Source organism: Ceratotherium simum, chromosome 30, assembly GCF_057802395.1.
Source record: "Ceratotherium simum simum isolate JZ-2026a chromosome 30, ASM5780239v1, whole genome shotgun sequence".
In the NCBI taxonomy this organism is placed as follows: Eukaryota; Metazoa; Chordata; class Mammalia; order Perissodactyla; family Rhinocerotidae; genus Ceratotherium; species Ceratotherium simum.
This window is the reverse complement of record NC_141929.1, coordinates 34,339,786-34,363,155: the sequence shown is the minus strand read 5'-3', so window position 1 is coordinate 34,363,155 and position 23,370 is coordinate 34,339,786. Positions and strand designations below refer to the sequence as shown.

At 48.6% G+C, this 23,370-nt stretch overlaps 1 protein-coding gene across 1 annotated transcript; it reads right to left on the bottom strand.

Moving 5' to 3' along the window:
• Positions 1-1,074: 1,074 nt before the first annotated feature.
• SALL1 (spalt like transcription factor 1) lies at positions 1,075-16,243 on the bottom strand. The gene is made up of 3 exons (XM_004431597.3): positions 16,095-16,243; positions 3,772-7,196; positions 1,075-2,640 (listed from the first exon to the last, which is right to left on the bottom strand). Exons 1-3 carry the CDS (start codon positions 16,168-16,170, stop codon positions 2,200-2,202), a joined length of 3,942 nt encoding a protein of 1,313 aa, XP_004431654.1. The 5' UTR covers positions 16,171-16,243; the 3' UTR covers positions 1,075-2,199.
• Positions 16,244-23,370: the final 7,127 nt, after the last annotated feature.

The window sequence follows — 23,370 nt, the reverse complement described above, 5'->3', positions numbered from 1 at the left end:
GCCGGGACTGGAGTGGTGCTATCGAGAAATATCGCCCTCTAAATGTTCGCGTGCTGAAACGTCAGGAAGATTCTCTGCATCATCTCGCCGCACACACCCCCATCCCCGCCCTCTCCAGGTTCGGGGGCGCCCACCTCCGGAACCCCCGGCCTGCGCCCCCAGGCGCCGAGACCACCCAGCCTGGGGAAGCGCGGCCCAGAGTGGCCACAGAGCGGCCTGCGCCCCAGTGGAAACTTCTACTGGAAGGCGGCCCCGAGGCTTCTGTTACCTGGGCGCAGGGCCACCAGCGGCCGGTGATTCACCACCTCCCTGCAAGCAAAAATTCACCGACCCCTCTGGACACCAACTTCCACCCCGTGCGTTTGCTCACCCCAAAATAGTGCTCAGGAGGAAAACGTGTTTCCCCTAGAACAAAGGGAGAGAGGAAGAACCAGATTGAATTTGATGGTGAAATATTCAAGTCGACTCGACATATCCTTTGTAATGGGCTTTTTCTTTCAAATATGCATGTGTTTAATGCCTAGAAGACTAATTAAATAAAGACATGTTGACCTGTCTGGGTTGAGGCCCAGTTTCAGACTCAGATTATATAACCCTCGCAATGCTGCTCTCAGCCGCCTGAAAAAAAACAACTGACTCAAGGGAAGTGAAAACAGCACAGCTGAAATGAAGTCTTAATGGGCACAAATGTCCTGCTTAAGGACTTACCTGTCCCCATGACACCTCCAATAACAACTTATTTCATTTCCTTTATTTCCTTTTTTTTGTGTGTGTGTGTGTGTGGGGGGGGGGGTTGTGAAAACAGTGGCCAAACAAGTAATAGATAGTGGGAAAATATCTAGATCCTCCCAACTTGGGAAAATATCTAGATCCTCCCAACTTAAAAAAAAAGAAAGAAAAAGGAAAGAAAACACAGGCCCCTGCAAACCTGTTTCTGTTATGCCTCCTACAATTCCTTATTTAGAGAGAGAGATACACACTCACATACAGGATTTACTGATGCCTGGGGAAATGTTAAAATACATTTCGGGGGCTGGCTGAATAGAAATGCACTCTAAAAACACAGACACAGTATTTTGTTTTATCTGTTGCAAAAAAAAATTGTATTTGATTACTTGAGTAAAATTACAGTATCTCTGTTGTTAGTAAGTATTAAATGTTAAAGAAATTGGACCCCCCCTTTCCTTTCAACTTTCCAAGAAAGTGCATGTAACAGTCCAATTTTTTTTCTTCCATACCTAATACAAAATAAACAAACACTATACCTGCTCTCTTGATCAAGAAGAAGCATTTGCTCTTGTAAGGAACATATGTACATTTTAATGAAAGTGATAGTTCTTATTGTATATACAAGAGCATCTACATTTTCTCCACTGAAGGTTGTTCAAGATGCTATACTTAGCAGCATTGTGAAATTCCAGCACACATTTCCTATTGTGAATATACCTACAAGGCAAAATGTTACGTCTCAGTTTCAACTACCAAAACAACACTTGTATTTTCTCTAAAGAATTCTGCGTGCTTATTACTGTACAGAAACTTATTAACATTGAGGACGACTCAAGTAAAAAGCACAATAACAAATAGCAGTTCCAAACGGAAATGGTTAAATCTACAAAAAAAGAAAAACAGGTTGAATTTTAGAAGAAAAATCAAAAAACCAAAACTTTCCAAGAACCACACTGTTCAATCTGTACTTTCAGTCCTTTCCTGAAATTTGCTTTGAAAGATTAGACAATGTGTTTGCTGATAAAATTTTCCAGCAGGATCAAAGTGTACATTTATATACAGACTTTATTAGAGATCTAATGCATCACTGAGGCATTGCATCAACACCAGATTCATATTAAACTGGATATAGAAAATAAGTTAATGCCAGATTAAGACCGCCTAGCAGGGCAACTTGCAATCGCCATAAATGTTACAGCAAGTTTACAGCACTCTAGTCAATTAGTATTTAGTCCAAAATACAGAAGACCAAAGTTAATGCTTGCATTCTGTTTGCAAAGCAAGGTTATATCACTAATAAATAAGCTTTCTTAGAACTCTAGAAGTTTAACAAGGTACAAAAGAATGTCTTCATAATGTTGTAGTTCATAGATCTGGAGGAACCAGAGGCTAGGGGGCCGGGGCCAGGAGTAGGAGGCAACCGTGGGTATCTTTCTGAGCAGGAACGCTATTTCTCCAGCCAGAGTTGCTTTAACTCGTGACGATCTCTTTGCTGTCCTCCACGAAGCGGGTGAAACGGAAGCTGGTTCCGTTCTCGCTGCTTGCCATTTTCTCCAGGCCGGCCAGGGGAGCGTTGGGCTCTGAGTTCTGGAGCTTCTCCAGATTTCCCGTCAGCCCGCTAATAGGTGAGCTGCTCCCGCTGCCCAGGCTTCCAGGAACTGGAGGGATGCCACCGTTCTGAATGACGGAGATCTCATTGGCCTTCATCGCCAGCCCGTTGGAGAGCGCCGCCGCATACTGATTCCAGAAACTGGAAGGATCTCCACTTCCTGACCGTGCTGCCAAATCCTTCTGGAACATTTCTGGGAACTTGACGGGATTGCCTCCTAGAAATGTCATGGGGCCATCCACAGAGAGCCGCCGACCCCGTCTCGCGGGGGTGCTATTCCACATGTGAGTGCCCATGTGTACCTGAGATGGGGGGAGAGAGGGAGAGAAAAAAAAGGGGGAGAGAGAGAGAGGGAGAAGCTTAATAGTTGAATCTGTCTCAACTCATATCCCAACACTCGGCAAAGCAAGTGGCCGAGATGTCTCTTCTTATTACGTGCCAGACAGTGGAAAAGGAAACGGGAACCATCCACTGCAGTCACCTAGTAATAACACATTTGCTCTCGGCAGCCCTGGGCCGCCTCTCCTCTTCCTGGGCAAAGATGCCTTACTTACTCCTTTTTTATTACCCGTATTTAGCTTATAATGGCCTCAAGCAAGCCAGTCAGTCGCAGATAGCTCCTTTCAGGGTTAGAATTGTTATGTCCACTCTCATTGCAATGGTAAGTATTGTATCTGACACCCTTTACCCTATAAATGTCCTTTTCAGATGGAAAGAAAGTACCCCTCACTGATTACCCATTGGAGGGCCTGTGCATGGAGAGAAAAGCCAGCAAGTAATTATTCATCTCACATTACTGGCAGCAATCTCTAGAGGAATACTCTGTCAACAGAAAAATGTACACAGTAAGAGTGCTCAACTGTTGCTCAGAACTTAAGCATATTTGCTTTATTTTCAACACATATCAGTAGGAAATGCTGTATAATCAATTATCATAATACCCATTAGCAGAGCAGTGATGTTATTGTTTTTAGAAAAACAAACCATGCTGGACTGCATAGTTTTGAAAAATAGATGCATACGCCGAGGAGAACTGTAATTATTAAGTGATATGGGCAGCCACAGGCCACGTGGAGGTCTTTAATCAATACCCCACGGCCACGCCGGGCTGTCTTACTTGGTAGGTAAAGCAATTCATTTGGTGCACTTAGCGAGACAACCGAGATAGGCCGCTGCTTCGCTTAGGTACCAAATTATTCAGTGCACTCTGACATTCAGCGAGCTGCAGCCTGCCCTGGTCCCCGCCATGATCCTGACCTGCACGAGCACCCACATTTCTCCACGGTCAGCTCCATGCAGCAGGCTCCCCCGCGAGAATTCTCTCCCTGAATATCTGGGCTGATGACTCTGGGAGCACGCGTTATGAATAATCAATGTCAAGGAGAAGGAGGGCTGAGGGGGTGGGTGGGTGAGGTGCAGATGGGGTGAGGTACCTTAAGATTGCCTTTTGTTGTGAAAGCTCTTCCACAAATAGTGCAAGCAAAGGGTTTCTCTCCAGTGTGAGTTCTCTCGTGAATCTGCAGGGCACTCGACGAGGAGAAGGTTTTGCCACACGTGTTACAGTAGTGCTGTTTGGGGGTTCTCCTGGGCAGAGCTGGGAGCAGAACTGGGGATGTGGCAGAGGACGACAGAGGCCCAGACGGGATGTGACTGGTGGGGGTGTCCTTATTGTCCTGAGGAGTAACGTGCACAAAGCCGTTGACCTCTGTTTTGATGAGAGATGACAACGAGTTGGCGGGAACCACCGCCGAGTTCTGATTGGGGCCAAGGTTGGGACTGGGCTCAAAGAGCTGTGATGGTAGATCTCGCATCTGATGTGTCAACATGTGCTGCTTCAAATTACCCTTTGTGGAAAAGCCACGATTGCAAACTGTGCAAATAAATGGTCTCTCTTTGGTATGACTTCTATAGTGAATGTCCAAGGCACTCTGACAAGCAAATGTTTTGCCACAAATGTCGCAAGCGGTATTTTTAAATTTACCCCGGTCTCTGAAAGGGAAGAGGATCCCCAAAGAATCTTCTTTGATGATTTTCTCTGCGTGACTAGATGTCAAATCCAAAGCCCCACCATTCAGTGGGGTGGGAGACAAACCGTTGGCAAACTCGCTTGGGACTGCTCTCTGTGGCTTCTCCTCGACGCTGGGTGACTTGTGGAATTCCTGGGTGCTGTTGGATGGGGACAGAGCCTGCATAGAAGAGGTAGACTCTGAGATGGCCGGGCTGCCAGCACTTTGGCTCTCCATATCGCCACCCACTGAGGACGAATCATTGGTCAGGACGTCCCCCTCGACTGACCCATTCTCCACCGACTTCAGGCTGGCCTGCAGCTGCTCCGCCAGGCCGGCATTGATCATCTTCATCTGATTTTCCAAAGCAGCGATGCTTGACATCTCTAGGGGCAAAGGTGAAGAAGATAAGCTGTCCTGGGACGCATCCGCGGACTTGGGTGTATCAGGGATGCTGCCCTCAGGACAGTCTTCCATGTTTTCATCGGAGAAGTTGTCTAAGTCATCAAAATTTTTCTCATCAAAGGAGCCTGTGTCAGACTCCATGGACTCGGGGTAGCTGTCAGGGACGGGGGTGTTGGGGATCTGGCCTCCCATATGCATTCGAATGTGCTGCTGGAGGACAACAGCGTTAGTGAACTTCTTCTGGCAGATGGGGCAGGAATGCTGGACTCTGAGCGGGGGCATAGCCCGATGAACACTGTAATGGGTTTTAAGATTCCCTTTCGTGGTGAAAGCCCGGCCACAGATCTTACACTTAAAGGGCCTCTCCCCAGTGTGTGTCCGGTAGTGCATCTTCAAGGCACTCTGACAGCTCAGAACCCGGTGACAGATAATACACTCATTGGGGTCGGTGGCCTTCTTGTCAATGTTTTCTACCAGTTGCTGAAGCTTGGACGTCTCTGATGCCTGGGCTGAGTCCAAGAGTCCCCCGAAAGGAAACTTCGCCTTGAACTGCTCGGACATGAGCGGTAACAAAGGGTTGGCGAAGGTGGTAGCACTGCCCGGGCCACAGTCCGCCGCCGGGGAGCTCAGAGTGCTGTTGCTCACCGCCGGGGCTGAGCCGCTGACCACGCTGCTCTCTTCACTTCTGCCACTGGACGGTGGCACCATGGGCCCTTCGGCTTCCTCTGGGAGCCCACCCAGGTTTCTTGTAGCTGGCTCGGGGGCCCCGGAGTCACTTTTGACAGAGCCTGGGGGGCTGGAGGCAGAATGGCTGATGGGGATCGGGGCTGGCTCTTCGGTCTTGATGAAGGGTGTGAGGCTAGGGAGGGTCGGGGGCAACGGCAGGCCAACTGAAGTGGTCAGAGTGGGCAGGACCGGTTTGGTGTCCAGCCAGCTGGTGACTGGCTTTTCTGGAGGAATGGACATGCCATACGGGATGCCGGTACTCGTGGGGATATTGTCCAAATGCTCAGGCACGGGATAGGGGTTCATCTGGATATGAGGGTATTTCTCTTTGTGGCGCTGAAAGTGGACTTTGAGGTTCCCCTTGGTGGAGAACCTGTTCCCGCAGATGTTGCACTTGAAGGGCCTCTCTCCAGTATGGGAACGCAGGTGGATCTGCAAGGCACTGTCGCTCCCGAAGACCTTCGCGCAGAACCTGCATTTGTGTTTGAAGAATGCCTCATCCGAAGTACTTTTGGCTTCGAAGGCAGGGACATTTGGTGGCTTGCTTTTTCTTTGCTGGGCCAAGGCAGACAAGGAGTTTAAATCCTCTGCAGTTGTTCCGATGTTGGGCAAAGGGCTGGGGAAAACCGAGTTAGCAGGGGCCGGCTGAGGTAGAAGTGGATTAGACGCAGGACTTAATAAACTGCTTATTGCAAAAGCTGGTGAGGATGATGCCGAGACTGCTGGGTTGCTGGCATGGGAGGCACCAGCATTCGAAGCCACTTTTTCCGAGGACGGGGTGGTAACTGCTGTCGCCAGTATGTTAACACTGGGAGAAGAGCCGCTGTTGGGTGGAATGATGGTGTTGCCAGGACTGCTCTGAGGTAGCTGGATGGGGGGTAGCTGTTTCACACCGCTGATGCTGGCAGATTGGCTAGCGAGGCTCTGTGCTAATCCAGCTGCTGCTGCCAGCTGCTGAGATAAATGGGAACTTAGTGTGGACAAGGGGTTGGCAGATGTTCGTAAAGTACCTTGAGAAGGACTAGAAGATGTTGGCAAGTCTGCATTTTGAGAAGCCAACAGCAATATTTGGTGACGAATCTGTTCGATCAGTTGCAGCTGGTGGATCTGCTGCTGCTGCAGAGCTAAGAGCTGCTCCATGAGGGCTGGGACGGCCAGCTTGCCCCCGGAGGCCCCACTGCACCTCGCTTCCTGGGAGAACTGGGCCACTGCCACCTTGGTGCTCTGGAGGTTCTCGATGATGACGTTGCTGTTGATCACAGAGAAGTTGCCCAGTGTCGTCAGGTCCCCGAGTTGAGGTAGAGAGGTTGTGATCGCTGAGGTACCTGTGGAGGGGTTGCTGCTGCAGTTTGGGGTGGCACTGCTGTGGCTGCCACTCAGAGCACCACTGCCACCTTTGTTAGCTACCGGGGCCTCCACCTCCATGGACTCGTCCCTGTCCAGTCCTTGGTGTTCAGAAAGGTTGCTGCAGTCTACTTGATCTGTTTTGTTCACTGTGTCATTCATCTGTTCATTGGAATTATCGGGAGGGGGGCTGGGAGAGAAGGTTTCAGTGGGGGAGGCTGGACTTTCATTTACGATTAAAACTAATTGATTTTTAGTACAGTTCTTCTTGTGGAGCAGAAGATCTGATAATTCAAAGAACTCAGCACAGCACCGGCCACAGACGTGGGCATCCTTGCTCTTAGTGGTGCGATTCGGTTGACCCTTCTCTGTGTCTCCTGCAAACATCAAAAGGCGCAGGGTTAGAAAGGGAGCCAGGACACACAGAGTCACTGACGACTTCAAAAAACAGAAAGAGGTTGATCAATCGCTGTCTACCTGCAAACTCAAAACTATCGTCCCTGAAAACCAGTCAACATTGCCTAAGAACATTCATTATTAAATTTTAAGGATGTTGGAGGAATGCCTATCAATCTGGAATCTCAGAGAGCCATGGCCTTCAGATAATCCATCAAAATATAAAATACTACGAACTGAAGACATTGGTGCATAATGAAATTCCATAGCAAAATATTGATTTCCAATATTTTATCCACCTTATTGTCCACCCATCCAGAGAGGGTCCAGCAACCGTTCTGAGGACTTATTAGGCTCTTGAGTTTCTGCCAACCTTATTCATTTTCAACCGATTCAAAGATATCTGTGATAGTTTGTTCTGTCACTAAACTAATTTGTAGTCATTCAGGTTCCAATCAGTTGTTGACAAGGGGGAAAAAATGCATATCACCAAGCTGGAGACTGACAACTTGAAAATCACCTCCAGCCCCTACCTAGAACCTGAACTAAGTCCGATCCATGGCAAACACACTTTAGTCACATCAGGAGCAAATGCCGCAGACTGTTCCTCGAGACTCAGTTGAATACAAAAGAGAAAGCAACACACACACACACACACACAATGAAGAGAAACACAGTGATCATAATCCGTTACAAGGCCTGCCTGGCACCTATATATCACCCCATGGCATGTTTATTTTTAAAATTAAAGAATGCAACCCTGGCTACCATTCCACTAATCAAGGAATATATGCCACTATGCTCCAAATGGCAACATTATGCCTCTAAATATTTCATCAAAAGTGCTCTTTATATCTATAAAAACTGGTACAAGATTTACATTTCTGATTAAACATCAACTTAAAGAAGGATGTGCAGTTAAGGGGAAGTGAAGAAATAATTCTTGGTTTAGAGTTTGGAAATGCTTTGCAATTCTCCTTGTCTGAATGCCTTTAAAAACAGTTTGCTCTTAACTGTTATCAATTGTTTAACAGATTGTGCTGAACCTTTCATTATAAAAATCCCTTTATTTCATGTTTGTTTCCACTGGTTGCTCAGATTTCTTCTCACTAAGATCCATTTGTAAATTAAACATAAAAATCTCCAACTCCAAGCTAACATCCTATTCAAAGACAGGATGGCGTCCCATTGTTTGCCCAGCATGGGGAACACCAACTTCTGTTGTACAAATGGTGTGTGGTCATCTCCGAAGGCTGTGAAAAAAAAAAACTGTTTAATTCAAGGATTACCTCCCTGCATGCTTTTCTGCAGAACTGAATCAGATAATAGTTAGTTTCCATGACTTCCAAATTGAATCTCCCAGAAAACTTCCAGGGAAAAAAAAAACTAATTGCAAATATGAATAAATGCAACATCAAAATGCTGCTTTTTCGGTAAACTTAGAGTCAACTCGAAAAAGCCAGCCGTTTGCCTTTTTGCAGTGAACATCAAAAAAAGCCTGAGTATTTTTGCATCCCCAAAAATATAACTAATAGCTAAATACTAACTTCTGAAAATTCCTTAACTCTATTTGAGTGAGAGAAGCCAAAGTTGACTAGGACCCCTGGTAAAGTATGGCAAATGTATGCACACTTTCTTCACTGAGAGTGTTATTTGAGTAGCTAAGTTCTACTTAACAAGCTAGCTTTCCTAATACTCATCTTTTAATCTCCACAAGGGTATAGTGCGAAATGCATTAACAATACCAAACAAATCTTAGTTGTAGCAGAAAATACCAATAATGATTCAGTCTTAATTTAATGTTTAATCATCCCAATTGGCACCGGATTCCTATGCACATTCAAGGTGCTGTTTTAAGCACTTTCTTTCTCTCTCCTTGCCTTAAAATAATATAAACAAAATATTAAACGAAATTCGCTAAAGTTATGTTGCTTAACTTGGGACAAAAATAATGTGACAAAAATTCTGTTTAAAGCTTCTTATTTTGACAACCAATTTTAAATGATGCATCCATTTCAGATGCTTATTTTAAACTAGGAAATGCAATTCCTAATATATTCAACAGAAATGTTATTTCTTTCTCTTTGCACATTTCCATATGTAATGGTTATGTTTCCATCTACTTTTACAGCCAATTATGAAGGAACAAAAGCTATTCTGTTTGTTCACACATTTTCAACAAAATGCATTAAAACTATTATGTCAGCATGTTCTATTAAGCTCTGCATTCAGTGGAAAATACTTTTCAACCAGCTCACATTTATCAAAACATAAAGCCACTTTAAAACACAGTTTTGCTTGGTCAGCTGGGCTTAGACAAATAATGACAGATTCAGAACTAAATAACTAGCAAGGGAAATCAGAAAACTGACTTCATCAATTGTACACATTACAATGTAGTTGCTTCAAATATTTAGCACATCTGTGCTGGCGATTAAAGGGCATTTTAATTCTTTATAACTCGCCAACATCTGATATTCTCATAATATATAGAGAAAATAAAAAGAAGGTTACTTTACAGGACTGAACTGATTATTACTTTCCTGTGCTCAAATCCTGCATTTGTCCTGCTTCAAGACTCACTTGAGAATTTTCAAGTTTTTCAACCTGAACATTTTTATATTTAGGCTTGTGCTAACTGGACGGAAAATATAGATACTTAAAAATAAATGCATGCTTGCATCCAAGAAAGAGACTGTGTTAAAAAGCTGCCCATATTTTAGCTTAGATTTTCACAACATTTTAATAAGCTGACATTTGATCCCACCGCAGAGTCAACTAATTTAATTTCCTGATGTTTATGAACACCAAAAAAAAAAAAAAAAAAAATTCTGGTATCTATTTTGATTTATTTCAAAAGCAGGTGTCGCTACACTGTAATAGTTCTTAACTTTAAATCTATCTGCTTTCTGAACACAATTCCAATGAAAGAGCTTAAGATAAAAAAAAGATAAAACATGAGGACTAGTTTGAATTTTTAACTACCAAAGAGAATATTTTAAGTTGTAATAAGATCCATATACACAAACATAAACTCCTATGTTCTTATTCATTTTTCTGACTGTCTGCTATCTTGTATCTCTCTCAATAATCTGTTACACAGGATTGCAACTGGTGACCCTATTATAGTAAATACAGTTGCCTTGTTCCCTGTACTATGATGAAAATAACATTCCAGTTCCTTTTCTATGTATTTTGCATGCAAATTAAAGTAATTTTGTAATCCTGGTCAGATAGGAAAATTTAAGAAGTAGTGGTTTCTAAGTATGTACACACAAAAGGATATTCGGAATTTTCTGGGGGTTTTTGGAGGGGGAGGAGGTGAGCTTATAGCTCCATCCAATTTATACTAAAATCTCAGATGATTTAGTTCTGGTTGTACTATTTAGGTACTTGATGCTCAATTCAAATTTGTTAGTTTTTCATCATCTGAACCAAACATTGCAGAATAGGAGACAGAATATTGAAGGGTTCCAGTTTATCTCTCTACTAAGAAAACAAAAATAAAACTCTGCCCCACACAGAAAGGTTTAGCCAGCCAGGAAAAAACAAAACAAAACAAAACAACCACCCCACCCCACTACATTTAGTTTTCCTTTTTTGAGCTCCTCAGAAAGATCCTTCCCTTTGCTTCCCCTTACCTTAAAATCACATTAACATTTTTAATAGAACTTCTCATGATTGCAATTTTGGAGCCTATAATTTTAACAGGCTGCTCCTTTTCGTAGGCCAATTTAGAAAGGCTATCACAAACATTTTTGATTGACTGGTCTTTTATCTTTTTTGTTTTTTTTTTTTTTGCACAGATCTGGGAAAAGCTTGAATCTGAATGTCCAGCTTAAGAGTCCAAAGAAATTTCAAACACTGCAACATATGCTATGCTTATTTTTTCTAACGTCTTCAGTTTTCTTTATGTGATAGGCAACCAAATAACAAATTTCCTGGCACCCTTCATGTTTCTTCAGTGTTCTGACCAGGATTAGGGTATTCTGGGTGGAAGCATACAAGGGAAATCTCTGAAAAAATAACACGGGCAACACCCTCCTTTTAAAATAGTGATACAAGCCCATCTAATGTACACAATCAATGAAAGGGGAAAAATGTCTTCCCCTTGGATGAATCAAACTGAACACTAGATGGGGTTCCAGTTGCAAGGGTTTGTTCAAAAACTTCTTTGTGGCTTTCCTATTCCAGTGACGCGTAAAAGAGAGACTCCTTAAGGCGAGATCTAAACTTTGACTACATAAACATTGGCAAAGGCACAAGAAACTAAATCCCTGTTGTTTGAGGGTAAAGCTGAGCTATGGGAACTACCTGTCAATCTTCCCCTTTGGGGGTCTGGCATCTGAGGGTGACAGGGGAATAAGGTTAGGAAAAGAAGCCAAGCTGATAAGGTGAAACTAAAATAAACTACTAACTTCCTGCTAAGTGACTAGCAAGCCTCAATTTGGGGGTCACTGGGAAGATACTGAAGGACATATTATGATCTGGACCTTGTCACCTTTGCATGGGAGGAGGCTCACAAAGGTTAAAACAGCTCGACACTTCTAGGTTTTCTAAAGCCTGGCACACAAAACCTTTTTCTTTTGGGGGGAGGGGTGTTGGTTCTTAGGATAATTCAGCATCTCCTTTGCTAAACTGCTAAACTACTTTAGTTTTGGTAATCTAAGAATATTTTGGAAGATATGGCTAGGTGCAGCAGGGTATGTTTTAGAAAAACCGAAATAAGACTGCAGAAGGAATTTGTTCTGGTTACTACATAAAGCTTGGCTTTTCACAATTTCAAAAAACTTAGAGAACTATTAGCCTACCTATTTCTTCCCCAGGTTCTCAGTAAGATCTCCACATTAAAAATGTGGGTTTCTGCCTTCTAAAGGACTGCTGATAAAGACAACTTGCTACCTGCAAAAGTGGAAAGAAATGAAATAAAGTCCTCAAAGAATAATGTATAAATTGGCACTTGTGCCAATAAACCATAGGTAAAACTTGATGTAAAATAACCCCAAAACATTCAGTATCACAAATTCACCTTTGCACACACTCTCTCGTGCCCAACTACACTTTGCTGGTTTGTTTGTATTTGTTTTTAACGTTTTAGGAAGTATGTGTAGCCCGAAGCAAATCCCCCTAAACAGTTTGCATTTTTTCTCATCCAGAATCTTCCATTATGCCACAAACTTAAAATAGGCCTGATTCAACATGAATTCTTTCCAACTGCCTTATCTTGCAGGTGTCGGTTTTTCAAAAAAAGCAATTAATTATAGTTCTCTCTAACCTTTTGGGCCCAGAAATCAATGTGTTGCCATTAAGCTGCTCACAATGAGTAAATTACTTTGGTAAATAATAGAATTTCATTATTAATATAAATAAGAGGAATTTTTATGATACTTTATATGAAAGTCAATGTTTCATCTACAGTTCATGATGTTTTTATCTTTCTTCCAATATTATCTTTTCCTTGAAAAACCTGAGCACCAAAATACTTTTTTAGTAAATGAATGGCCCATCCATGTAGTTACAGGAAACTTAAAACCACCACCCAAGGAAGAAAAATCCAATACATACACAACACACAACTGAAATCCACATTTCTAGTAAAGAACCCATGTACAAAATCATTAGATTCTAATATTCCCTTTCCTCGGAATTATTTATCTCAGTAAATAATTTTTCCAGTGGCAGTCATCTTTCTACAAGTAATTCAAGACTTGTTGAATATCATTTAAGAGACAAGTCACATTTGCCATAATCTTGGTTTCATTAGAAACAGAAAAATTCCCAAGTTTATTTTAGGGTGTTTCTGGTCTTACAGCAGCACTACAGCAGAATTAAAATAAGAGCATCGTAAGATTGACCAAATCATCTTGTTTTCTTGAACTTGTTCCGATGAAGTTATCGGGGCGGCTGTTTAGTGTGGCTCGGGCTTTCTTTGTACGAGCATACACACTCAAACACACACGTGTGACCTGTAGCCCCGCAGTCCTGGCTGCTCTCTGCCTTGCGAATCACCCCCCTCAGGGCTATGCAACCGGGGTCTCCAAACTTTTTGAGGTCCCACTCTGGGCAGAAGTCATAAAATCGGAAGGACTAGCATTGAAGAGCACCAACTAGGTTTAATTTGGTAGGTTCAATATTTCATTTGCCATATTTTAAGACCACTTCAAGATAGAAGGTAACCACATTGCTTGAGTTAGGGTTTGTCTTCTAAAAATTTAACAACCTTTATATATGTTAAAAAAAAACACAAAAACAAAAAACCAAAAACCCCACAAGTGTGTGTTCTGTGTGGGAAGAAGAATGGAGATGGCTGAATTCACAGCAGAAAAGGTGGTGATTTTTTGAAGGTAACTTTGAGGTGTGTCATGAACTCTCAGTTCCATTTATCGCACAAATGTTCCCAAATAAAAAGAACTAGAGTGTGCAAGGCCCTCCTGTAAGTCAGACGCTGAGGAGGATTAGTTGTGTACTAATATTATTACAACATACTAAATCCTGTAACCCTATTACAAAATCTACCCTCTAGGCAGCTTCTCCCAAACTTATTGTTCAACCATGTAAAAACAGTCATAACCTAAAACTATTACTACTGAAGAAAAAGAGGGGGTGGGGAGAGGTGAGAAAGGGGGCTGGGAGGAGGGTGTTTCCTAGGGTGCCCCTAAACAGTTTACTGCTTCTTAGGACAATGAACCGGCTTTGGGGGATAAAAAAGAAAGAAAGAAAGGAAAGAAGAAAACAAAAGAAAGAGAAAAGAAAGAAAGGAAACTTGATTCACTTACTTAATTAACTTACCTCAAAGCTCAAATAAACTTAAAAAAAAGTCCTAATAAATAATAATGGTAAGAAGTAGTGAATTCCTTTTATGCTATCGCTTTATGAGAAGCCTTAACTATTAAAAATTCCGGATTCAGAAGGCGACAGGAGAAAGGCAAAGACCTAGCAAGCATCATTTCTCCGCGAAGCCCGAGTCTTTTTATTTTTTGAAAATGTATAAAATCGGTACAGATTTACAAAAAAGACTCAAAATCTCTTTCTTCTCCTCTCGTTTGGTTTTTCCTATATAAATTGTTAACTTGAACAGTATTACGGTGCGGATGGTCTCACCAGAAACTTTAGGAAAGATGGGTGTGGGGGCGAGCAGCAGAAGAACCAGCTGAGAAAACCCGGAAAAATACTCCGAGTGGTGGCAGCGGCCTTGGGTAATTTCACCTCCATTTACCTCGCGTTCCGGGTTTCGCCTGGGACAGAAAGCGGGGTTCAGGGGCTCTTCCCAGCGGACTGAGAAACCCCAGAGACTCTAGGTAAGGCTTGAAGCTTGAGAAAGTACTGGGATGGAGGACACAGATATTGTAAACAATTTTCTTAATCCGTCTCAGTTCTCCCCAATTTCTTACGGGACCCCACACCAGGAATCTGCTTTCCCGACAGCCGGGGTGAAGGGAGTGCGAGTCCCTTGGCTTGTCTGCTGGGTTCTGCGCGGGTCCCTGCGCCCCAGCTCGGCTGAGAAGCAGGCCTCTAGGGAAGGACCCTGGGACCGCGGGCCCCGGGCGGCCGCAGAGTCGAGTGGACAGAGGTGCCCATCTAAGGGCACGCTTCTGAGCCCTGTCGGGGTCCAGCGCCCTCCTGCATATCCCCAAAATACCGCCCGGGACTCGAGCATCCCGAAAGGGATCCAGAGCCGCCGAGACTCCGCCAGGGTTGTCCCCCGTCCTCCCGCAGCCGAGAGGCGAGCATCCTGCCGGGGAACCGAGCCCAGCGTCGCTCTATCGCCTCCGGCGCTGGGCCTGGGAGCTCGGAGGCCCCCAAAGTGAAACCCCTTGAGGGACAAGGAGGGATTCGAGGTGTCCTCCCTCGGTACCCCAAATTCCCTGCCCGGATTTCTCCCTCTCTCGGCCTTAGCTGCCTCACACAAACTTTGTTCTCGACTTGTTCATTCCCTTCGGGCCCCCGCGGTTGTCGCCTCCTGCGGAGGAAGCGAGTGCCTGGGTTTCAGGGGGATTCTCCTCTGGCTAGATTGCCTCCCAGCCCTGGAAAACGACCCTTACGACTCCTGGAAGTACGGGGTACCACGATCCTCAGCGGGCGCACATCGAATCTAAAGATTTCTTGGGGGCGGGGGATGCATGTGTTAGGAGAAAAGACGCGGGGATAAACTTGCGTAGCCGGACCCCGACACTTTCCCCGTCCGCCCGCACTCGTCTCGGGAGCAACCCGCAGCAAAGAGCACTCTCCACCCCGGCCGCGACCCCAGCGGGTCAGGCGCGGGCGCCTCGACACAGGTCCCCATCTTCCTGCAGCTCTGAACCCCCAAAGGCACCCCCTTCGGCGCTGCGGGCCCAGGCGCAGTGCGAGCGTCGGGTTGGGGGGCGCGGCGCAGCGCAGGGGGCTCCCCGAGCTCGGAGTTCGGCAAGGAGCGCGAAGTAAACTTCCTTCCCGCAGGCGGCAGGGCCGGGGCGGCCGAGGCCGGGCCGGGGGCGCGGGGCGCGGCACGGGGAGCGCGGGGGGCCCCGCGCGGACGGCCTCCGCTCGCACCCGCGCCCGGCCGCGGCTCGGTGGGTCCCGGGCTCCGCTCCCCGGAACAGCCGGGACGGAGGAGCAAGGCCGGCCTGCCCTTCTCCTCCCCCCAGGAGGACCCAGCAACTCCGGAAAGCTCCTGCCGGGAGAAGTGTTTGCTTTCCCCGGGGCAGAGGGAGCCCAGCAAAGGCAAATTGAAAATTAAAAAGAAAAAAAAAAATACGCCGAGTCGAAAAGGCGAGCGGGGACGCGGCGGCGGCGGGGCGGTGGGCGCGGGGGCCAGCCGCGTGTGCGTGGGTCCGGGTGTGCGTGAGTGTGAGTGCGTGTGTGTGCATGTGTGTGTCCGCGGCGCGGGCCGGAGCACTCACCATCTCGCCGGGGGAGCGAGGCCACTTCGGGGTCGGATTGGAAATGTTGAGGCTTCGCTTGCTTCCTCCGCGACATGCTGGCTCAAACATCAGCTGGGGCAGAATAAAAAATTACTAAAAAAAAATCTTCTCAAAATTACGGAAATCGAGCGGCGGCGGCGGCGGCGGCTCCCCCCGCCCGCCAGCCCGCCCGCCCCCTCCCCGGCTCCCCGGCCCCGGGCGCAGCGCGCATGTGTCCTGCTATAATTATGATTATCAATAATGCATTGCGATTAATCATAGAGGGGCTCTTTGAAAGGCGATTGGCACCGGGCCAGCGCTATTCAAACCCGCTCGCCTTAATCAATTAGTTCGTGATTTGCTGCAGACCCCTGTCTCTCCGAGCGCTGGCCCAATAAGCCGGCCGCGGGGCTGGCTCTGCGCGCCGCGCCGCCCGGCACTGGGTTAACCCTCTTCGCGACCGCCCGGGACTCCGCGGCTCGGCCGCCGGGGGCCGGCCTCCTCGCCTCTGCGCACCCGGCGCCCCGGCTGGGCCCCCCCTCCCCCGCCCCCCCCCCATCCCGGGCTGGGCCGACCCGAATTAGCATGCCCTCCCCGGAATTAAGCCTCCCCGGGTGGGGGTGGGGCCGGGCGGCGGGGGCTGGAGACCCGGGCTGAGAGCGCACGGCGAACTTCCCAACTCCGGCGCTAGGCGCGCCGGCCCGCGGGGGGCGGGAGTCCCGTGGCGGGATTTGGGGGGAGGAAGTCCCGTTTCGTGAGTGTTTCTTCGTTTCTTTAAGAGCTACCAGAAAACTGCCCACCCCCACCCCCATAAAAAAAAATAAGCGAGTGGGGAAGAGCCAGCCCCACGCCGGTCCGCCTCCCGCCCGCAGCCCGGCCTCCCTCCTGCTCGCCGACTGGCTCGGCGCTCCTTCGCCCCGAGTTCTCCATCCCTTGGATCCCGGGCTCGCGGGGGCGCGGAGAAGAGGACCGAGGAAAGGTTTGGGAACGTGATGGGTTTGGGGCTTTTGCGGGGGGGGAGGGGCAGCTCTCCCGCCACCCCGATTCTCCTCAAAGGGCCCGGATCCTCCAGCCTCTCGCTTGCTCCCTCCCTCCCTTTCTCTACCTCGGACATTCCCAGGACAATTAGGCTGAAGTTTTCGGGAGAAGCAGCCCCGAGCCCGTGGGATCAGGGGCGGCCCGGCTCCGCCCAGGACCCCTCCCGGACCTCCCCCTCGGCTGCCCCGGTTGGCTGAAGGGCGCGTCACTCCGCGGGGAGGCGGCGGCGGCGGTGGCGCCGCCGAGCCCGGGGCGGGCGAAGAGCGGGGACCGGCCTGGGATCCGAGTTCAGCTCCAGCCGGGGGGAGGGGAGGGGCCGCCGCTTACCCTGAACGCTGCAACCCTCCCCTGGCCTCGGGAGGCGCGGCCCAGGCGAGACCGGCTCTGGGCAAAGCCAGTCCCCAGGACCCCTAGGCTCTCCGCCCTGGGGGAGAGGGGCCGCGCGCCAGGCTCCTGGCGACGAAGTGGCCGCGCTGAGCCGGGAGTGAGTGACGGGGGTCCCTGTCCTCAGCTGCCTGGCCCGGTGGAAGCTCGCCGCCACCTCTCCGGCACTTGCCGAGCGCGGCACCCAAACTTTTCGCGCTAGCTCCATCTCCCCAGGCTGGGAGGCAGCCTCCCTCCCCGCGCCCCAGAGCCGGGAATCGGGAGCCCGGGCCCCGCACTCCCTCCGCTGGGCTCGGGCGCCCGCGAACCTGAGGCTCAGTCCTGGGCTCAGCCTCGCTCTTCCCCCTTGCGCCTCGGGGTCTCCTCGCTCCGGGGTGCCCGTAGTCCTGCGCCCGAAGGACAAACTAAACTTCGGTTGAGTAATGGGGGAGGAGGGGGGTGCAGATACACAATCCCTGCCCTATCTCGTGATCGGGAAAGGAGAAGGCTCATAAGGACGCCCCAATTCGGGAGCGCCCTTGAGTCTGGATGGCTCCCCAGGCAGTTCGCGCGAAGTGGGCACCGATCTTCCGCGTAGAGCTTCGGGTGCTCTGGACCCTTGCTGCGCTCCCCCAAATGACTTCCTGTCTTAGCTTCTTTGGTCTTCTTTTTTTTTTTTAATCTAAATTTTTGATGTGCGGGTGAATTTTTCTGTTTTTCTCCTGACGACTTTTTTGTCTTGGTATAAGTTCTCCCTTCTTTCTCCTTGTTCGCCCTTTCTTCACCTTTTCTCTTCTCCCTCTTATTTTTCCTCTCTTCTGTCCTCGCTGGGTCCCTAACACACACACACACCCCCTCTTCGCCTCGCTTTCTCTTTCTCCCCAGGTCCTGTTGGTTACAGTAGATTTTGATAAAAAGACAAACGAAGCTATCAGTGGGGCTGATGTTGAAGAATGAAGATAATAATGTTTCCATAGGTGGTGCTTCAAATGCCATTATTTCTCACTGAATATTTAAAGACATCCCTCGGCAAAGATGGATCTGCGTGCTCCTGGGGTGCGAGCTGCTCGCTTCCCCCAGACCCCCGGGAAAGTGTGCAGGAGCACGTGTAAATCCCGCACCCACCTCCCACCTCGAAAACTGTAGTCTTCGCAAACACACCAGCTCGCGCTCTCCTAGGTACAAGAACGCGTCCGTATGCACTTGCACACTTGTTTCTCCGAATAGCCCGCGTTTGGAGCCGCCCGCATCTAACAGTCTTGGCTTCTTGAAAGTCCCGGCCTCCGGGGCACCGCGTGCTGCCAGGAACCGAGCGGAGCTGGCGATCCCGCAAACCCTTCTTCCCGGTGCTCGCCCCGTGCGCTGCAGGAAGCTCGCGGGAAGAGCTTCACACGAGTTCGTTCCTTGCTTTATGTGTGATTAAAATTGGGGGGGCGGGGGGGGAGATTTCCCTACCCCCAAAACACCAAAACAAACAACCAAACGAAATGCAACACGCACAAGCAGCTTTGCAGTGTTTAATTTAAAACAGGGGAGCAGAGACGAATTAATTGGGGGGATCCAAACTTTAATAACTTTTTTCGTTCTTTTGCGTCCTCGACGGCGTGGAGGCGTGCGTCTCGCTCTGTGCGCAGCGTCCCTCGCTAATTTCTTGTTTGTTTTCTTTCCCTCTGTGGCCCGGAGAGAGGAGAGGGGAGGTTGGAGGAGGGGGGATGGGACGGGGGGGGATGGGAGGAGGGGGATGGTCAGAGTGGCGGGGAGAGGAGAATTGGTCTTTATTGTTGATGGTAATACATCAATTACGAGCCATTGTCTTGGGCCCAAGTTCTGTGGTTCGCTGACGCGGCCACCGCAGTGTCAGGGCGCGGGTGAGGCTTCGTGTGCCGCGAGGCAAAGAAATAATTAAATTAATAAATACGGAGACAGAGTGGGGGTTGATTTTTACTTTTGAGCGGGTCTGAAGAAGGCAGCGAGTGCGAGTGAGGTGTCACAGATGGGGCCCATCCCCACTCCTTGCTCACCCGGGACTTGTGCGCTCTACAGGGGGTCGCGCCATCCCAGCCTTGGGTGGGGCAGCTGCTGGAAGAATCCGGGTCTTAGGGTTCAGACTTACAGTTTCCACGAGAGTGCCTGGCACGTAGGGGCTGATCCACACAAGGGAATGGGGGTGGCCTGAAGTGAGGCAGCGGCTGAGTCAGGGTCGTGACCTCATGGGCCAGCAAGAACCGCACCCGGGGGAGGCGCTTGGCGAGTTGTGCAAACTCACATTTTGGGGTCTTGATGCCTGTGTTTCTACCAATACGTCCCCTCAATTTTCCCAAGCCCTAGAGCGTCCTTGGTGGGTTGGCGGGTCGAAGGGCTGTGCCCCAAGGCTGCGGGCCATAACTGACTTCCTGGCGAAGGAGTTTTCGAGCCTCTCCGCTCCATCCCCGATCCCGGGAAGGGGAGAGGGTGCTGAGCCTCCCCTTTCCGAGGCCTGGTTCTTCTACCCGCAACAATATCCTATTCTGGCCCAGTCTGACCCCGGGTTTGGGATGGAACCTGGAATGAGGCCTGGCCTGGGCCAGGGACCCTCCTTCTCTTTCCATCGGCGCTGATGGGCACTGTACCCTCGAACTGAAGGATGCCCCCACGCGCCCTGCCCGCGCCCTTGCTTCTTCAGCCCCCGCCCCAGGCCCCGCTGGCCCCCGGCCGAGGCTAGGAGGGCAGTAGAGGAGGTTTCGTTTTCTTATGCCAAGCAAAAAGCGGCGAAAAGGCGGCCGCGGCGCCCCGGGGGCGGGGGTGGAGGCACATCGATGGTATCAACATTATTGATGGGGAAACTTTCGGGGCAGGAGCCCGGAGATCAGGTTCCCGGTCCCTCCCCTACCCGGCGGTGGGAGGGATGGAATGGGGGGTGGTGGTGGTTGTGGTGGTGTGTGTGTTGGGATGGGGGCGCCTGAATGCACCCGCATTAACCACTTCTGGGGTTTATTTGTATTTTTCTTGTCTGAAAGTTTGTGTGTGGGGGGGGGAGGATGGATTGACTTGGTTAGTACCCTAGCCCTTAAACTGTTTCCTAGGATTGGGGCTACAGTGGTGGGAGGAGAGGGGCAGGAAAAAGGACCGAAGGCAAAGAACAAGTTGGGAAAGCCCACCGTAGGCTCGGTTATTTTCCAAGCCCCGGGACTTAGCTTTCCCGGGAGTTTCAGCAACTCCTTCCCTAACGGAACTGCTGTCGCTCAAATCCTAATCTCTCCTCGGCCCGAGGCTTCGAACCCGAGGCCTGGGGGAGGAGGCTCAGGTGGGTACCCCCGCCCCGGACCCGGCGGAGTCCACGCTGCGCGCTCTCGGCGCGCTTGCTCCCCGGCAGCCAAGTCCAGGCGGCGAAAAGGCGCACTTTCTGCGGGACTCCCGCCGCCCACAGCCAAGGGCTATCTCCAGACCGGCGCCGGTGCCGCGCGGGGACCAGGCGCCCAGGCGCCGGCTCCGGCGGGAAATTCAGCCGTGGCGAGCGGAGGGCGGGCTTGGTACCCAGCCGCCCGCATCCCAACCGAGGGTCCCACATTGCCTGCCCCAGCCAAACTTCGTCTTTCTTCTCTTACAGGGCCATCCCCACGCCGGCATTTAGAAATGACTTCGCTGGCGGCTGCAAGTGCCTGCGATTTTTACTTTCCGTCCACCCTAAGCGTCTTGTACTTAAATTCACTGCGCCCTACATGCAACAGTGCCTCACTAAGGGGTCTCTGGGTATAAAATTCCTCCCAAAGGAAATGTCTTGAGGCAGAGAAAGTGGAAAAGACTAATCGAATTTATAAAAAGAAAACCTTTGCTTCCTTTTGGTTAAAATCCCTTTGCGGTTTTCTGAGCGTGGAGAGAAAAAAAATATATCATCACCATGCAATAGTGTGGCTAATTCCTGGAACCTACTAGGAGGATGTTCAGAAAGCCCAGCAGGGCTCACAGATTCCCATCTTCGAGCTCAAGGAAAAGGACTCTGGATCCAGAGAATAGTGATTAGTTCTTTTATGTAATCTGTTGGGAATAGATGTGAGATCTGTGGGGCCCTGGACTCTATGCGTTTGTGGGTGTGACCAGGGGTCTGCCAGGAAACTCATTTTCATTCATATTGAAGATCCTCTCAAATGACCTCCCAATGGGACTCTGAGATAATTTAGCAAACCTTTTATAACAAACTTAAAAAATATATATACTCTGCCACTTTTTCCAGCAAAATGTCGCTTTTTAAAGAACAGAGAAAAATTCTCAGAGATGTGCATCTTGTTTTTATAAAAAGCTTGTGTGCAGTGAGAACTTGCCTGAGGATGGCTTCTCTCTGGTTGGTGTTTGTGGAGGAAAGCACCTTTAGTTTCTGTTTGGTAGAAATCAAATGACCAACCTGTGGTCCCAGCTCTTGCCTGCCTGGCAGCCTGTGAGCAAGGCCTGCCTGTCACTCGCTTCTAGGTAATTTACAAATCCCACAAGTCTCAGATGAGCTGTGACTTTCATAGGAAATATTTCTGGGTCTCTGTCTACTGAGAAAGTGCTCTCACTGAGGGAGAGGAGTGTTTACCTGGTCCCCACAACACATTTCAACTCATCGGTCCCATGCAGTTCAAACCTGCACCCTTTTCAGCTCTGTATGGGTGCTGAGTAAAAAAGGAGGGGGAGATCCCACTCATCCCCTTTTCCAGCTCAACGATGTTCTGTTAATTATTGCACTATCGTTTCTTTCTCTTAATTTTCATCCTCATCTCTCCAGCCACGGTAACAATGCTCTTCTCTCCAACTTAATATTCAGTTTAACGTGGAGTTTTAAATTTAAGAGACTAACATTTCCCAGTTCCAATCTTGTGTCTCCCTGCTTTCTTGTGCCAGCTCAAAACAGAAGCAACTATATCTCAAGTCATTATTCTGAGACCATCAACACCTAGTGTCAGGAACCAACTCCAACTTTTTCTTCCTCTTAGGTTTGTAATTCTGTCCTGGTCTCCACTCTTTCATTCCGGGTTTCCCCTGCCTCCTCCGCCCCTCCCACCAGACTCGGACATATTTTGTAGTAAAATCCAGTCCTTAGAAGCCTTACTCAGAACCTTGCTCAGGCTGTAATGGATGTGACTTTTGCTTAGAACTTGGCTCAGGAATTGCTGTGGCCTTTGCCCAGGGACTGAAAATGGGAATTTGCCAGCAAATCTCTCCTCCAACCAAAACAAAATGAGTTCAGGAGAGTTGGGGTGGAGGCCACGTTTTCCAGGTTTGTTTTTATTTTCCCTTTCTCTGCTGGACCCCACAGTACCTCCAGTTTGGGAGAATACTGCTGAGAAAACCAGCCTCTGATTTCAGCCCCCCTGGACAATCTCTCTCCTACTGATCTCAGATATTTGCCATGGACTAGCTTTGTTCCACAGGTACTACTGGGCGTTGGAGGCAGGCTGTTTGGGTTCACACCCTGATTCTGTCATGTAACAGTGTCCTAGAAACACAGTCCTAGGTTTGTACCCATGTAGCGGGTAGCCTTGGTTAAATTAATATCACTCCCCTCTGTTTCCTGCTCCATAAAATGTAGCTAATGAAGAGGGAGCATAGTGGTTCAGAGCATCCAGCCAGAAGTCAGCTCCTCCTAGCAGGGTGACCTCCATGTGCCTCCAACAGTTTCTTCCTCTGTTAAATGGAGATGACAATAGTCTTTATTTCATAGAGCTCTTGAGGGTTAAAAGAGTTGATACATATGAAGAATTTAGAATAGTGGCTGGCATAGAAGTAACACAATGTAAGTGTTAACTATTATTGTTATTACCTCACAGGGTTGTTGTGTGGATCAAATGTTATAATATGGTTAAAATATCATTCTCTATCCATCCATGCATGCATCCATCCATGCATGCATCCATCCCTT

What these genes read in the sequence shown, in the direction of transcription:
- SALL1 (XM_004431597.3), bottom strand. Translation starts at nt 16,170, where the DNA reads ATGTCGCGGAGGAAGCAAGCGAAGCCTCAACATTTCCAATCCGACCCC. An exon ending in CTCGCTCCCCCGGCGAGATG is followed by an intron (nt 7,197 to 16,094) that starts GTGAGTGCTCCG and finishes TGATGTTTGCAG; the next exon opens with GAGACACAGAGAAGGGTCAA. An exon ending in CAACAAAAGGCAATCTTAAG is followed by an intron (nt 2,641 to 3,771) that starts GTACCTCACCCC and finishes CCCCCATCTCAG; the next exon opens with GTACACATGGGCACTCACAT.